The sequence below is a fragment of the Lepidothrix coronata genome, unplaced genomic scaffold (genome assembly GCF_001604755.1).
Source record: "Lepidothrix coronata isolate B3197 unplaced genomic scaffold, Lepidothrix_coronata-1.0 Scaffold75, whole genome shotgun sequence".
Lineage (NCBI taxonomy): Eukaryota > Metazoa > Chordata > Aves > Passeriformes > Pipridae > Lepidothrix > Lepidothrix coronata.
In genome coordinates this window covers 8,586,865-8,603,146 of record NW_016690255.1, presented here as the reverse complement: position 1 = coordinate 8,603,146, position 16,282 = coordinate 8,586,865, and the positions used below count along the sequence as shown (strand labels likewise).

Sequence of the window (16,282 nt, the reverse complement as noted above, 5' to 3'; positions counted from 1 at the left end):
CCTTATGAAATAGATGTACTTCCACAATGAAGCTATTTTTTGTTCTTCGTCTTGAACTAGCAGTAACCATATCTATTGTTTTTTTAACAGCTGAAAACAAAGAGGACTTTAGTTTTTATTACCACAAACTTCAGAGTGATCAAGTGAATAAGGCAAGATGTCCTTAGAAAAAATGCTTGCACAAATCATTAGTAATGAAAAAAAAAAGAAAAAAAAAGAACAAAACAGGCAGTCACATTACACATGACAATATCTGATAGGGAGCAGCTACAGTGATTAGAGCGTCTCAGTGCCAAATGAATGATCAGGGATCAGTTCCAGTGCCAGCAAGCCCCAGCAGCAATAAGCAGGAAAGATGATGAGCCTCTACTAAAGATGGAACATTTTGTATGCAGCAACTTTTGCAGCTGCTTTAGACTGACCTTAGATTCCAAGGAGTTCTTTGTTGTTCCTTGGAGGCAAGGAAATATGGGGTGTGGGGTGGATGTGATCTTTTAAGGACACTACTACATTCTCACTCTACCCCTCAACAAAAGGCAGAAGGATGCATACCTGACTTTTTGACTAAACACCAGAAGATTTATTCAGAACATTACATTCATCACTGAAATAGCTCTTCAGGAACAAATGAAACCTTTACAGCATCTATGGATACACATATATTCAACATTATGAAAGAGAATATAATTGTGTATAATGTAATCAATAAATCCTGGCACATAGATAAGAACACTCTTTTTTAAAAAAGCTTTCGACAAAAATGAGCAGTGAAAAGGTGAAGAATATCAGTAAAAAACTAGGTGAGAAAGCTACCTAAAGATAAGTGAACATTAGCAAAGGAGAAGAGGTTGCTCTGTATTTAAGAAGGGGCTCAAATGAAAAAAAAAAAATCACCCATTTTTCAGTTGGGCATATTTCTCCTTGACCTACAGAAATGATGTGATTTTTCTTAGGTGGTCCGAATTTCACTGTAGCAGAGAAGCAGCTTTGATAAAAACAGAGAATGTGAATCATTGTCTTCTGACAAAGCACATCATACTTTCACTTATTAGCTGTACTTAACTAAGAAAATGTGCCGCTGTCCTGTGAAGAAAATTAACTTTCATCATATTTAAACAGTAGTGTCATTGAAAGATTCATGAAGCTTGTCTGTCTGAGCTTTAAAACAAGATAGAGTGGGCTAGCAAAAATCACTCTTGTCTGACTATTTTACAGTGCAAAAAATAGCTTTGAGCCGTAAGTGATGTTATCTGCTACTGAACCAAAAGATCAGGTGACAGCCCTGTAGCCCACATTCTTGGCCACTTAATCAGCATTGTCACAGGCCAAAAAAAGGCAGGATGTTTGGGCCTTCCTCCAGTATTTGAATACTAGTCTTTGCTTTTCTATTTCTGCTGTAACATGAGCAAGAGAGTGTTCCTGCTCTGTATCATTATAGGAAGGGTGACTTCATGCTACAGATTATGCAGGATGGCCTTGATGCCTTACAGAATTTGAGATATGTTTACCTAATCTTGCACCAGCAACACAGAATTAACAGCACTGAGTATCATTAGCATCTTAAAGGAAAGGTAACAGCTAAATAGATAAACACAATACATAACTAATTGTTAAACCCATATGTAGGTATTTTCTAAGAATTTATCCTTGACTCAAGTCCTCTTGTTTCCACATGATAATAAGTACTTGGACCTCAGACCTCTGTAACCAGTAATACAGTTCTGTCAGTTTGAAATTTTCAAAAATCATTTGCCAGAAGTAGCTCAGAGATCTGGAATATTGGAAATTATTCAGCAAGAGAATGATTAGCAGGCAGAGAGCAGCTGTGCCAGAGAAGTTTCTGTAATAAACAGTGTAATTATTCATAATTTATCATCAAGTTGTTTAATTTCCCCCCATTGGAACATATACAAATTCCATATTTTAAAATAAAAAAAAAATCTTTGCAATGAAAGCTGTTTATGTGCATTTCCTATTGCTGTACATTAAAATTTAGAAATTAGTTATGACAATTTCCAGATTTCCTCCTTATTCTACATGTCTTACTGTCTCATTCTTTGACTCTTTTCTGCAGGAATAATTTTATTTGTGATATTTATGACACGGCTAACAATTCCCGATCAGCCATGCATGCCCTGTGTTTCCATTGTTCTTGTTGGTTTAGGTATTCCCTGGAGCTTAACTGTTTCTTACATTTGCCGTAAGTAAAGCGGAATATTTGTGTCTTTGAAGGTCATGCACTTAGTCCTACTGTAACTGACCAAACACTCTTACATGTTCTTCTGTAATCCTCAGAATTCAGTGACTTTCTCTCTCATCTTCACTAAGTTAACGCCAGATAGCTGTGGATATAGACACGGAATTTTCTATTTTCTGTGAAAAAGTTGGGGTTGAGAGTTACTCTGTTGGGATTGACAGTGGCTGACCAGACACACAATTTTATGTGTGTCTGGGCATCCTGAAACGAGAAAGGTCATCATTAGCATAAGCACTGGCGTAACTGCTCATTTTTGGATTTTTAGTACAGAGCTACTGGAAGACACATTTTAAAGTTTAATTTACTGCTAGTTATTTACGAGATTTGAGTTTTTAAAGATTTTTAGTTACAAAGGTAGCACTTGCAAGACTAGCTAGAGTTTCTAATTTTTAGAAACTATAACTGCAGCTTTTAAAGAACATACAAAATACATAAGTTATGTAACAAGGAAAAAAATGAAAATTAAAATAAAAACCCCCACACTTTTATTACAAAATACCCCTGGGTTACCAGGGCTTTGGGGGATTAAGGGAACTTTTTCGGGGGCCAAAAGGGAAGACTGTGAAGGTCCAGGCAAACAATACACTAAGAGAAGCCTCACGATTCAAAAGTCTGACGTCAGGAAACACAACAATTAATGCTATTCTGCCCCCTTGCGTTAACTTTTGAGGCAGCTGCCGTACCCTCACACATCTCAAAGTTCATGTCCCGTCGCAAAGATTGCGTCACGTAACAGATGCATTACCCAAAACATAATAGAACAGCGTCCCGAAAACAGCATGGTTGGGCGATCCCTGGAAATGATACAGCTGTGTGCGTAAGTTTGAAGATAATGTGTTGTATGTAAAAATAATATAAAATATGCAGAAATCATTAATATGTTGTAACTCACACAACCATGCGGGGGATGGGTGGACTTTTGACTTCAATTGAAGCAGGAATGAAGTAAGCTAACTATATATAAGAGCAGCATGGAAAACAGAGGACTCGTGCTGGAGATCAATGAGAACCTAGAACATCAAACCCTTAATTCTAGCATTATCTAGATTCTTGGTTTTACTGTTTTATTAATAACCCACATGGAATAGGCAAGGTATTGAATTTGGCCACAGTTGCACTTGAAAAAAAAAAGCTTTCATAGAAAGCGAGAGCCAACAAAAATATTTCCACCTCTAGAGCTACACTTTAGAAAGAAGTGGTTTAAAACCAGCAAACACATCCTTGCAGTGCCATGGACACCAGGAGCCAAAGCCCCAGTGCGAGGACGACTGTCAAGCGGCAGTGTTTCATACGTGACGTGGAGATCAATGCCAAAAGTCACACGCTGCAAATAATGAAAGATAACTGCCATTTTAATGTGATTTATTTCCATCGTTCACTCTCTAACCCTGCCAATTCCTGACGTTATTCTCACTTGCAGAAGTAGGAGCTGCCCCCGTGTCTTGAGCTGGGGGCGGGGGTGGGCGATCTCCAGAAGTCCCTTCCCGGAGCGCTCCGGAGAGGCCAAGGGTCGCTGTTACCGAGAGCTAAGCAAGGCGCTCAAGTTTTATGAGCAGCACCCGAATGCAAAGCATTTAATTTACAAGACACTGCCTCTCCTTTCCAGCCCGGAGAGCCCATTTACATCTTAATTTTCTCTCGGCATTAGCCGAGCGCTGTGCGGGCAGGGCTCTTACGCTTGCGGTTCCCGCGGAAGGCTGAGTGGTGGCCTCCAACTAGTTCTTCAGACAGAGTCCAGACCGCCTGTACAAACAAACCGAAGCGGTGATGGAAAGCCAGCGCTCTCCCCCCCTCCTGCGTTTCCCGTTCCCTGTCCGGGTGCCCGGAGCAGCGCCAGAGCGGCGGGGCGGGGGCGAGGTCGCTGCCCCGGGGCCGCGCTGTTCGTCCCTTCGGGGCCCCGTCCCGGCGGGTCAAGTACCCACGGTGGTCACAACTCCAGCGCCGGCGGCTCCGGCCAGGGCCGGCCCGCGGCAAAGTTACCGAGACGCCTGGCTGAAATTTTTCTTTTTCTTTTTTTTTTTTTCGTTGTTCCCCTTTCTCTTCCCTCTCCTCCCTCCGCTATCCACGAACTTTCGACATCGCCCTGCCCGGCACGGCGCCACCTCTGCACGGCGAGCCGCGCTCGGGGCAGCGGGGCGGGAAGGAGACCCAAGCGCTTCCCCCCTCGGGCGACGGCCGCCCCCGAGCTGCTGTCGGCGGCGGGTTCCGGCCGCCTCGCCCTCTAGCGGGAGAGAGCGGCGGCGCCGGCGGCTGGGCGTGACTTTCCGCGCTCCCTTCAGCCCGCCCGCCCGCCGCGGGGGACCGCGAGTCAGTCAGGGAGCCGAGCTGAACCGGGACTAGCGGCGGCGCCGGCCGAGGAGGCTCCGGGATTAAGGGTGCCCCCCCGGGCACCGGGGGAGGCGAGCGGCGCCCACCGGGGCAGCGGCGTGGCCGGAGGAAGGCAGACGGGCGGGCGGCCCGCGGCCACTTCGCACCCTCTACCCCTGCCCTTAAGAGCGGACGGAGGGCGAGGAAGGGAAAGCAGCCCGCGAGGCACCAAGTGCGGGAGTCCGGCTGCCCCTCCTCGCCTGCCCCACGGACTGGAGGGGGGCGAGAGGGGCGCCTCCTACTTTGGCAAACACTTTGGCACTTTGCTGGACCCGGAGCAGGAAGGGGTGGAAATATGGGGAAAGTTGGAACTTGCCTGGTTACTTTGGCCGGAGTTTTGCTGGCAGCGGGAGCGCAGACGTTCACAGGTAAGGAGTCGCCTTACCCCCAGGCAGCCCTCCCGCGGGCCAGGCGGCGAAGGGGCAGGGGGGAATCGCTGCCACTTCGCAGTCGGTGGGGGTCTGGTTTGGTTTTTTGTTTTCTTCTGCCTTTTTTTTTTTTCCCTCCCCGTCCCCCTGATGGGCTTGACACTTCGAAACCACTGCGTCCCTGGGGTGGAAAAAGTGTCCGGAGACGGCGGCGGTGGCGGGATGCCTTTCGGCTTGCGCCCCTGCGCCTCGATGGAAGGGCGACAGGCTGGCGGAGCTCGAGCAGCTCCAGGGCAGAGCTGGAGGGATGGGCGGGATTCGGGCTCTCCGGCGTTTCTCCGCCGCCGACTTCCCGAAAGTTTCCCGCTGCCCCGGCGCAGGGGGCGGAGGGGGGAGGTGAGCCGCCGCCGGCCCCCGGCGCTCCGTCGCAGCCCTGGTTGGCGACGGGGGCAGGAGGGCTGGCGGTGCTCCCGGAGGGGCTGGCGGTGCCTGCCCTGCCTGCCCGCCGGTGCCTCCGCGCTGGCCCCCGGCGCTCCCCGCCCTCGGCGCTGCCCGGGGGTGCGGCCGTGAAACGCCGGCGGAGCCGGAGGTAGAGCCCTGGCCCCGCGCTTTCTGCAGCCCCCCCAGATCGTCACCTGAGAGGGCAGGGCAGAAGCTGCCCTCGCCTAAGCGGTACCGGGATGCACTACCCGGGGAAGAGCACGGCGAAGTGCCCCATCAGCAGCGTTCCTCTTGTTCCCCGAAGCCCCGGACCTGCAGATGGTTATGTTGGTCTCGAGCGCCTTGCCTACACCCCTGTCCTATTTATATGTTGGAGAAACGCGTAATTTTAGACAAAAATTTGGATTGTGAAATAGTTCTGTGCGCTTCACTGCAAAGAGTAACTTCAGATTTTTTTGGTTTGTTTTGTTCCTAACATGAAGTTAGTGCAACTGAAAAGCACTTTAAATTGAAGGCATCTGGTCTTCAGCTCATGTGAAGTGTGCTTTGATCTGGTGGGAAGTAATATTTCTGACTCCTTGTTGCTCAGGCTGCAGAGTAGTTTATATTTTGTACATTACATGTTGTTTCTATGCAGCACTGTAGCTAAACCAAGTTGTATGGCTAGGAATTGGTTGCCTGTTTTAAAACTTTTTAAAAAAAATTAAAAATTCTGAGTTTTATTTGGTTCCAAGGACCTTTTGTGTACATAGCTGCATTTCCCCTAGTTTCTTGCCAAGATTTTTATTGCAGACGAGACAGAAGATCTCTGAGCAGAAAAATGTTTTGTTCCGAGGTGATATATAACAATGATGAAATATTTTCCAAACACTTCTGTTAGGATGAAGCTGTGCTCTGCAGTGAATTATGGAACTGGACTCAGTTATATTAGCTCTATAACTCATTAATGTTGGGAATCTAGTGTCCAGACTTCAATGGGAGCTCTTGCTTTATTAAGATAAATCCGTAACTCATTGCTGACTTGAGCGAACTGTCTTTCTTCTTGTTTAAAGTTAAGCTGGGGCAGCTCTTCTGTTTCTGGATATTTAAATGGCTTGTGCATGTGATGTGCTGGTACTATACTAGAGTCAGCGCTGAAGTGCTGTTCATGTTGCTGAAGAACAATCCCACCTTAGTGTTTGATTTGTATTCATTTCCTTGACACACACAGTGGAGAGAACTGTGCTGGAAACCACAAACAATTCACAGATGACTCGTGCATATAGGTTTTTCAAAGGTGCGATTCCAGACCTTCTGAAGTACTGTATAACAGAGGCTGCAATTCACACGAGGTTGCAAAGGGTGGCATGGGATGCAGAATCTGCCCTGTTTTCTCCCCATGTATGCATATGTACATGTATGTTAAATATTGCATGTGAAGATTATTGTGAAGATGCACATAGAGAATTCTTTTTTAAAATATTTATTCTTGGCACTCAGAACAAAATTGATGAAATTTCCATTTTTATACTTTACCATATGAAGCATGTGCCTGGGTGTCATTTTGGCTTGGGGGGAAAAAACGCTGTTCCTTTTGTTAAAACCTTGATGCAGCAGTGTCATAGAAATTAAATGACAGAAAAACCCAACCTTGAGTTGGGTAGTTATCTTTTGTAATAGCTGTCCCCTATTGCAGACGGGAGTTATATGACTACCCTATAAAAAAAGTTTAAAAGCAAACAAAGAAAAAAGAAACAAAACCAACTCCACACATGTTCTAAGCAAAGAATAGCAGTGTGTGAGTTAGGTAATCTTTGGCATTTATAATTCCATTTTTATTTTTACCCTTTTCTAAACTGACGGATTTGTTTTACAAAGATTAGTTCTAACATTACGTTCAGCTATTGTTTTATTTGAGGTTCTTATTTAGAAAATAATCTTACTGAAAGATCACATCTTGGCTTTTTAAGGCCTGGGAGATTTCAAGTAATCTTTTGAAAGCAGCTTAACAGTAAATAACAATGAGATTTTCTCCGAGTCCTTAAATAAAGATTTTAAAATTCTGGATTCATCAGTTCAAGAAGCAAATGATCTCATGAATTTGAATTCAAGAGATGTTACTGAAAACATTGTCTTAAATGGACAATGATGCTTATCCTAAGTTTTTAAAAGTAGCTGGGCTCTTTCTGCAAGATTTGTTTTGCGTTTGGGTTTTTTTACTATTTTTTAATTTCTTTCTGAGAAACTGTAGCACACTTCATTTATCTGGTTTTTGTTTATAATTTTAGCGTAAATGTTATTAAGTGGTTCTATGTGAAGATTGAATGCTTATATTACAGAAGTCTCTGAAATGTGGTATTCTGTCATAGAAGATGCCACCTGACTCCACTGTGTTCCTTCTTCCACCTACTTGGTAGATTATTCAGGCTAGGGGAAGCACTTCACTCCTGGAAGGGATTTAGGTCAAACATAAAAATGTGGGAAGTTAGAAGGGACATTGTAAACTTAAATATTTGGCCTTGCATAAAATGAAGGGTCTGAATGGGATGAGTTCTGTCAAATACCAAAATGGGGAGCTGAAACTGAAGGCAAGGAAATGTGTCATAGAACTCAGACGCTGTGTTTATGAAGTCATCATGTTCAGATATAGATGTAAATTTGCACAGAGCCTGAATTGTGAAATTGGTGCTTCTTGCTTACAACCAAAATCTGACTCAGGGAGGACTATTATTAGTCTGTTACATTCTCTTTTGCCATGAAAAGCATTAAGGTTGTATATTATCTTTTTACAATAATGGTTTAAAAAGTTTTAGTTTTTCTTTGAGAAGGCATGAGTGCTATTGCAGTGAGAGGGATGGATGGACTGACTGAAAGTGCTTTTGTAATGAACTTTGCACCAGGACTAGTGGCAATTATGAAGAAAGGAACAGGAGGAAGAGTGCTGCACAAAACTTGAAAGTTACTTTTCTTAGTGTCTAGTAAAGGTTTTACATAGAGAGTAGTAATCCTCAAGCTGTTTCATGGATTAAAATTAAAAGTACGAAAACTTGCATTCTGAATAGAAGTTGTGCCTTAGATTCATCTGTTTCATTTTTGGGTGTAGGCACTCTAAAAAGAAGGATCACATTTTCCAGAAAAGAGATGTAAGGAGAAGTTTGACGTGCTGAAGTTGAAACTTACTGTGATCACATTGATGTTTGGTGACTGCAGAGAAGGAAAACGAAAAGAAAGAATATAGGTTAAGTCTTCATAGGTCCTATTGTAGCTGAAATTAAGCTCCTGCCAATGTCTAGGAAATAAGAAGTTTTTGGTATAATTAACTGTGTTTAAAGAGATTTCTCTTTTTGAAAGCCTTTAATAGCTATTCTGATCACTTCAGCAGCAAAGATCTCCAAGTGTTGTTATATCTCATTTTAACGAATTTTGCTTTTGTTTGCATTGTTTATTTCATCTGCTTTTCTTTCTTTCCACCCATCCATCAAGTCTGTATGCCTGCACTTCCTAAGGGAAGTAACATATGGTGGTGAAAATGCAGGTTTATTAGTGGCTGACGCAGTTGTCAGCTCATCCAGAAAACTATTCCAGCTAAAGTTATAGCATGGACTTGGCCTCGCTAAACAGTGAGAGCTATGGGAGAAGATTTTCAAACTAAACTTCCTGCTGTTAGAGATTTTTGCTGCTTCTATTACAGCTGTTAGGTGAATAGGTGAATGACTTGATTTCTGTTTTACATCTAAGACTATTCATATTCAAAATAGTCCAGCAAATTAATGGAAGCATTTTGAAGAGTCAGCTTCTAAATGTGGTGGGTTTTAACTTTTTACAGTTAAATGAAATGAAGTTTCTCTTCCCCTGTAAATTGGCATGTACTTTAGAATGCTTCAGGTAAAAATGAGTCTGGGCTTTGGAAGTGGCACAGTTTGTTGAAAAAGAAACTGTGTGGTGGGTATGTGGGTTGGTTTTCTAAATTTATTTTATTTAACTGTTCTGAATGTTAGTTACGGACAGCTAAATAAATAATAACGAAGTTAGTAATGAAACCTCATCAGAAATTAAAAATAAATCCTACAAAATATTGCAAGAATGTAATAACACAGGGGGAAAAAATGCCGTGGTGTTTATTTGGTCTCACAGTTTAGCAGTCGTGAGAATTAATAAGGAAAACAAATCACAGTATCCTGAAACAATATAACAGCATATAATGTATGAAAAAATAATATCTTTAGTGCTCACAGAAGTTGTTAGATTGACAGCTAGAGAGAACAAATCTTCAGGCAAATCACAAAATATGTTTGGATTTGGTGAGCAACCTCCTGAGCTCCATCTCACTAATGTCATTTGAGTCTGACCTGAAGATGTGTGGAGGTGGTTTGTTTCTCCTGTGCACTCACTCGTGCACTGCAGTGGTCAGTGAATATGTCAAACAGCCTCGTTGCTGGTGGCCAGGGAAGTTTTACATGTTACTGCTGAGACCATCTGTTCAATTTACATCGTTGGATTCAGCTGGTGGAAGATAATAGGTGTAGATTTGGTGGAACAAAGTTCAGTGATATTGTGGGGTCAGGACCTGTGAACTGAACCTGTATTTTACCTGTTGCAACTTTATGCTAAAGTGCTGTTTTGAGAGGAGTATCTCTTGTTTTTCAAACTTGTTAGTATCACTGTCAACACTTAATTTGAGGTAGCTAAATCACTAAGTTTTGAAGATGTTCCCCCAGGAAATGACATGTAATTATGAACCTTTCAGCTCACATTTATGACTCTTGTGTAAAGAAGTAGTAGTTCTGAAAATTTTCACAACAGGAACAAACAATTTGTAAATGTGTGAATGCAGCTGAATTCTGCTCATTTTTTTGGGGAAAAAATGAGTCTCCTCTTTATTTAATTTGATTTTACTGATAACTTCCAGTTCTGTATTTCTGATGTATAATGTTATAAATGTGTTAAAGAGGATTTCAAGAAAGCCAAACAAGTTTTGAGCATATGGCTATATATTTAGGAAAAAAAATAAAAATCTAGCAGTAAATTTTCCTGTGTCACTCTGTTCACCCAACTGTGTTCAGAGACTTCTGCAGTGTTTTTCAGTTTTGCCTGCTGTGACCTGCTGCTGATCACTAGGTGTAGCTGCATCTCTAAATCCACTTTTATAAGCATAGAAAGAGGAAGGACTATAAACTGGGCTTTGTAAGAATGTAGGTGTATTTGGAGCTGGGGAGGTGTGAAAATAGATGATGGATTTTTGTGACCTAGAGAATTTTAATCCATTGGTGGCTTGTTTGCATCAGTTTGATTATAATACAAATGAACTTTTAATTACTGGTAAAAAGGCTGATTTCAGTATTCATCAGAAAGACGAATGAATGCTCTAATATGGCAAAAGTACATAATAAAATGCAGAAAACTACAAAGATATTGTCAGTACTTCCCTAGTGTTTTAAATGCAAGGGTTATTGCTGCAGAGATCTGATAAGCTTTTTTTTAACGATCAATCAAGATGGTTAAGATACAACCTTAAATGTTGTGTGAGCCTTCTCACAACCTATTAAGAACCTTTCTGTTCCATTCAAAATAGTTATCTTCAGCTCTGATGTTGCTGTCAGTGGAATTGTCTTCTACTTTTGGCATAAGGTGTGTTTTTTTTTAATCCATGTGGCTTCCATTAATGTTATGAGGAGGTACAGAGGGTAGGATCCCACATATGCTTTAAAAATGTGGGAAAGACGTGTTTGTACCCAGATTTCTGAGAGTAAAAATTAAGGTGTATTTATGCCTTTAACACATACTCATGCTCAATAGCCACAGGGAATAGGAAAGAAGTGTCTCAGCCAGAAGGGTTTGACTCAACAGTGACCCTTTGCCGCATAAAATGAAATGGTAGGAGGGGGAAAAAAAGGTAATGACCACAGTTGTTCAGACAAAACCGTGGCAGTATTAACAGGAAGGAGTTTTGAAAAAAGGTTAGATTTACGTGTTGGGGGGGAGAGATGGGAAGGAAGGTATAACATTTGCTGGAAGAATGGAAGAGATGAACCTTACTGGAAGACATGCTGGAAAAAAAACCCAAAAAAGTAAAGTCAAAAATGAAGCTAAATTACATTTGGAAACCAAAAATGCATTTATAGTTGTTCACATTTTCTTATTTTTTATCTTAAACACATTTGTTTTTAATAATATATTCAAGGCTTGAATATGCCTTCTGACAACTTTACATAGCAATAGTTGATTATCTTTACACATGTGATTAAATGTAATGATGTTAATGACTCTAATTTTTTTCTGTGGAATGGTGTAAATCCAAGATTTTGCTTATGAATGTGTTTGTTTTTCCCCTCTCCACCCCCCACATGTAATGTGCCCTGATTTAGAGATCAGTAAGTTTTGGTTACAGTAGGGTTTTCTGTGGGGTAGATTAGCTTTTTTATACCTCCCCTCCTTTTTCTTTTTAATCTTCTTCAATGTTAAGCTATTATAAATATCTCTTAAAACATTTTTTTTGTTAATCACTAGAAATGTGTTTTTGCTCTGGAATAACTAACAGCTAATTACCTCTTTCATCACTTTAGCTCTTCATCTTCTAGGAGAATGAAATAGAGCATCACATGCCTGTATTAGAGCAGGGTTTTTATTTGACACCCTCCCCCCCGGTATTTGTTTGTTTATTGTTTTGCTATTTGAGGGGATTTTTAATGTTTAAGGCACAGTTATTTTGAGGAAGTTTTCAGGAAGATGGTGCTTTATTATCTTGAATCCTATCACATCTTTTATCCTTAACTTGAAAATCAAATATTGTTTAAACTCTCTATTTATAAGTAATATAGTGGATAGAATATTTTTGTCAGTGGCCCTTTAATTATGTAGAGCATAAAGGTAGGCTGATTAGGTGAAAGAACTGTTTAGTTGTGCTGATAAGATGCTAACATAAGATTGAGGAGGATACTACAGGACTTTCTGTGCACTTCCAGGTGGATGGATAGTGGACCAGTAACATAATGTTTAAGGTTTTCTTAATGGGGTTGTTATAGGTAAAAGAATAGAGTGGCTATTCACATTTGTTCTTCTGGTGAATATACACTAGACTGAGTAAATAATTTCCATCCATGATTCCTGCTCCTGTGTACTTGTGTATATGCCTGTAATCTATACAGTTTGTATGTCTGTGTCTTAAAGTTGATGAATTAATTACCCATTAGCAGACTCTGGCATTTTTCCTGGTGTACTTGCAGCATAGGTAGTTGCAGGGGAGGTACATTTTTTTTTCCTTCTTTTCCCACTATGGTCAAACAATTCCTTATTTTGAGAGCTGATGCTTCATAATTCTGCCATGGCTGATACAATAATTTGTGACCAAGAAGTGGTCATCTACATCCACTTTTTAAAGTTTTGGTTACCAAGTCTACATAGTTTCTGAGTGTAGAGTTTCTCTAGTTTCTGAGAAAAGGGATCCCCAGTTTTGAAAAAAAAAATGTTACCAGCTTCTATCTCAAGCAAAGGCTGAGGTTTCCTAAAGGGAAATGATTTTCTCTCAGTGGAACTTTCTGAGCCTGGAGATTTTTCTGGTTCCACATAGCCTAACATGAATCACGCCCCTGGAGCACAGCATGAAGACAAAGATATATATTTTAACTCCTGTTGTAATAGTTGCTTAGTGATCAGAACTCCCACAGAGGTGTGGGAGACCAAGATTTAAATCTGTGCTCTGGAATTTGACTGTGACATGGGTGAGGATCTTTGTGGCCAAACTTTCCTTTCTGTTCATTCTATGGGGTTTTTGTTTAGTTTGAACCGGTAGGAATTTCTTCCGCTCCCACCCCCCCATAGCTGATAAATCTACTAAATTTCCATTTAAAAAAAAAATTAAAAAAAGGAGGATGACAGTTCAGAACCCCCCAAAATAGTTAGAGAAAATCTACAGCTGTCATTTGTCACCACCTGTAACTTCAGTTTTCCCTTGAAACTCAACGAAGTACTTAAATACTGTCACATGTTTAGGAGATGGAGACAGTTGTGGACATTTCCAGGAACCATAGCTCTCAGTGGGGTAGTTCTTATGTTAATGACTGAAAATTGCTATAGCCTTTTTTCCTTTAATGTTACCTTTTCTGAATTCTGCAGAGTAGATGATTATTTTACAAAGCACGGCATTTAACACTTTATTATAAGCACTTTACATAACACATCACTTAAGCTGTTTTTCTTTTTGACTTCTGCAGAGACATCTTGATACTGAAGTAATTTCTCAGTTATGTAAGATAAATTGTTGTCCTGGTAATAATTCTAAGGCACTGTGCCACTGATGCCCTTTTTACCGTGTCTGAGAGATGTCGTCGTCTTGATTCAGTGCTAGCTCAGGAGAACAAGCAACTTTCTAAATAGGAAAGAAATCTTTTGGGGTTAGGTCTGTGAGTGTCACAGACCTTTGGTTGAGAAACCAACAAAACCAAAACACAATTAAAGTTAATATTTATTTAAAACCTTAGAGGTTGAAAATGCCAGGTGGAAGCCTGTATGTTGCCCAACACTACTACCTCCTGTTTATAGTGACAGCAAAAGCACGTGGATTGAAGATCACATATAAAGTTCATGAGGTGTGTTTTATTTATTTTTACTTCAGGAGTTGTTGTTAGAATTGCCTACATAAATCTAGGCTAGTAAGGGATTTATGTGATTTAGCCTAGAATTTTCACTTGAGGGTTTGGAAAACGCTGGAGTTTGTTAGGAGTGTTTGAGACATGCACACGGCGTTTAGAGCAGATATGCATTGAAATTGCATAGGGTTCGGGAGCCTGAGACGAGTTGAAATGCACTCTTGGCAAATAAAAACCTGACTTCTGCAGCAGCCGTGCACCAACAGCAGATGTGGATTGGGGTTTTTAAATGAGTCTTGCAGAAGCTTCAGAGCTGGATGTACAATTGCTCTTCAGAAAGTTTGCTAAAATCTGTTACTTCTTTGCATCCTGAATATTGGGCAGTTAAATGTTACCCTTGTTAAAAACTTTACATGGCCACAAAAAGGTGTATACATAAAAAGCCTTAAAATGTTTGTTTAAATTGTAGCCCAGTATCTAGAATAAGATTATCCATGCAGGGAAATGACATGGAAATAACCACCTAAGAATAATATTGCTCAGCTACTTCTATTTTCAGTTGTAGATAAACATGCTGTGGTGCTTTTGGATTGATTGACTGGCAGATCATTGCTGAATGTGGAATTCAGCCTTATCCTCCTGTACCTTCTCTGTCATATAGTGGACTTGGAGTGTTGAAGAGCAAATAGTAATTCTGGCTAGTAGGAGTGAAGTATATGTTCAGACTGAGAAGTTCAGATAAAGACCGTCTGGGCTTTATCTAGCTGAATGGCCAAGGTCACGTCAAGGGGAATGCAGGGATGTAAATAATGCACGCATGGTCTGCTGCATTTGAAATTTTTTCTCTGATTTTTACAGAGAAACAGGTACAGCCTTTGGAAGTCTAAATTTTTATTTCGGAAGATCTCTGTAATGACTTGGTGACAAGTGGAAATGGAAAACAGAAGCAGTGGAGTCATTCTGGCTTCAGTCAGAAACTACTTTGGAGGTTCTTGTTACATGCGATAGATGCAGTTTAGACTGCAACATGGAAATTCGTGTTTTTAAAGATATAGCTTGCCTGTCACTTCCATTGCATTCACTGCAAAAAATGGAGTCAGTTTCTTATGTGTAACCCAAACTCAAAGACTTTGCAATGAAAACTAACTGTGTTTTTGAAGATTCCGATTTCAAAATGAATATAAACTCGTGGTTTCATGAATTGGTTCACAGTAAATCTCGAGTCAAGGAGTATCTCACAGGCTTGTTTGCTTCAAATCAGTGCACTGCACATACTGGGTGGATCACAGTTTCACAAGCACAGTTTGGGAACTATTCACTCTCTGTGAGTGAGAAATCTCACTTTTCCGAAACTCACTCTGTTAAAGTCTTCACAAACTGCAGAGTGTCATGCTAGATTTGCAGCAGTGAAAAATTAATTCCTGCTTGTACTCCAGACTTAGATGATGTGTATTTCTGGACCTTTGGGAGCGGAACTGCAAAAAAATTGGATCTGTATGCTTCAAACTGGCATTGAGCAAATACGTGACATTCACCAGCAGCCACATTTCCGTTGTTTCAGTGCTTTGACTCTGCCCAGTGGTCTAGCAATAGAAGAAAGAATTAGCCAATTATAGTAATTTGCTGGAGCTGTGTACTGTGGAATTTTGTGCAGAGGAAGAGGGAGGGTTCTTACCTACTCACAATTCTAAAATTGCACTTTAGTAACATCTATTCCAGAGCAAATATCATACATATTTAACAAAGCTGATAACCACCAGGCCACCTTCGAAAATATATTGCTTACCTGCCACCTCCTGTGCTATCTCCACCTCCTTTTCTCTGTTGATTTCGGCTCCTCATCACTATGTTCCACAAATAGAATCATAGAATGGTGTGGGTTGGAAGAGGCCTTAAAGATCATATTGTTCCAACCCCCTTGCCATGGACAGGAAGCCTTCCACTAGACCAGGTTGCTCAGAGCCCCATCCGACTTGGCCTTCCACCTACTCTTTCAGTTTGAATCCGTTCCCCCTTGTCCTGTCACGGCAGTTCCTTATGAAGAGTCCTTCTCTGGCATCCTTGTAGGCCCCATTCAGATACTGAAAAGCTCCTATGAGGTCTCCATGCAACCTTCTCTTCTCCTCTCCTCAAATCATTTGTGTCTTCCTCTGCCAACTCCATCCTTTGGGCAGCTCAGACTGAGCTGAGGAGAGAGCTGAGCCTGCAGGATGGTAGCTCTGATGTGGATATTCTGTGGATATAGGCCACTTGGCCTTACAGTTTGGAGACCTACTTGCATGTTT

The 16,282-nt window shown here is 41.3% G+C and overlaps 1 protein-coding gene across 11 annotated transcripts in view; it reads left to right on the top strand.

Moving 5' to 3' along the window:
• Positions 1-4,646: 4,646 nt before the first annotated feature.
• PTPRM (protein tyrosine phosphatase, receptor type M) overlaps positions 4,647-16,282 on the top strand; it is a 461,846-nt gene continuing 450,210 nt past the window's right edge. For 3 of the 11 annotated variants that reach the window (XM_017819533.1, XM_017819532.1, XM_017819530.1), the window contains exon 1: positions 4,657-4,992. In XM_017819533.1, the coding sequence (XP_017675022.1) occupies positions 4,920-4,992 (73 nt within the window). In that variant the 5' untranslated portion in view covers positions 4,657-4,919. Of the gene's footprint in view, positions 4,993-16,282 lie in introns of all 11 variants that reach the window. The other 8 variants (XM_017819524.1, XM_017819523.1, XM_017819527.1 and 5 more) reach the window with 6 other exon arrangements.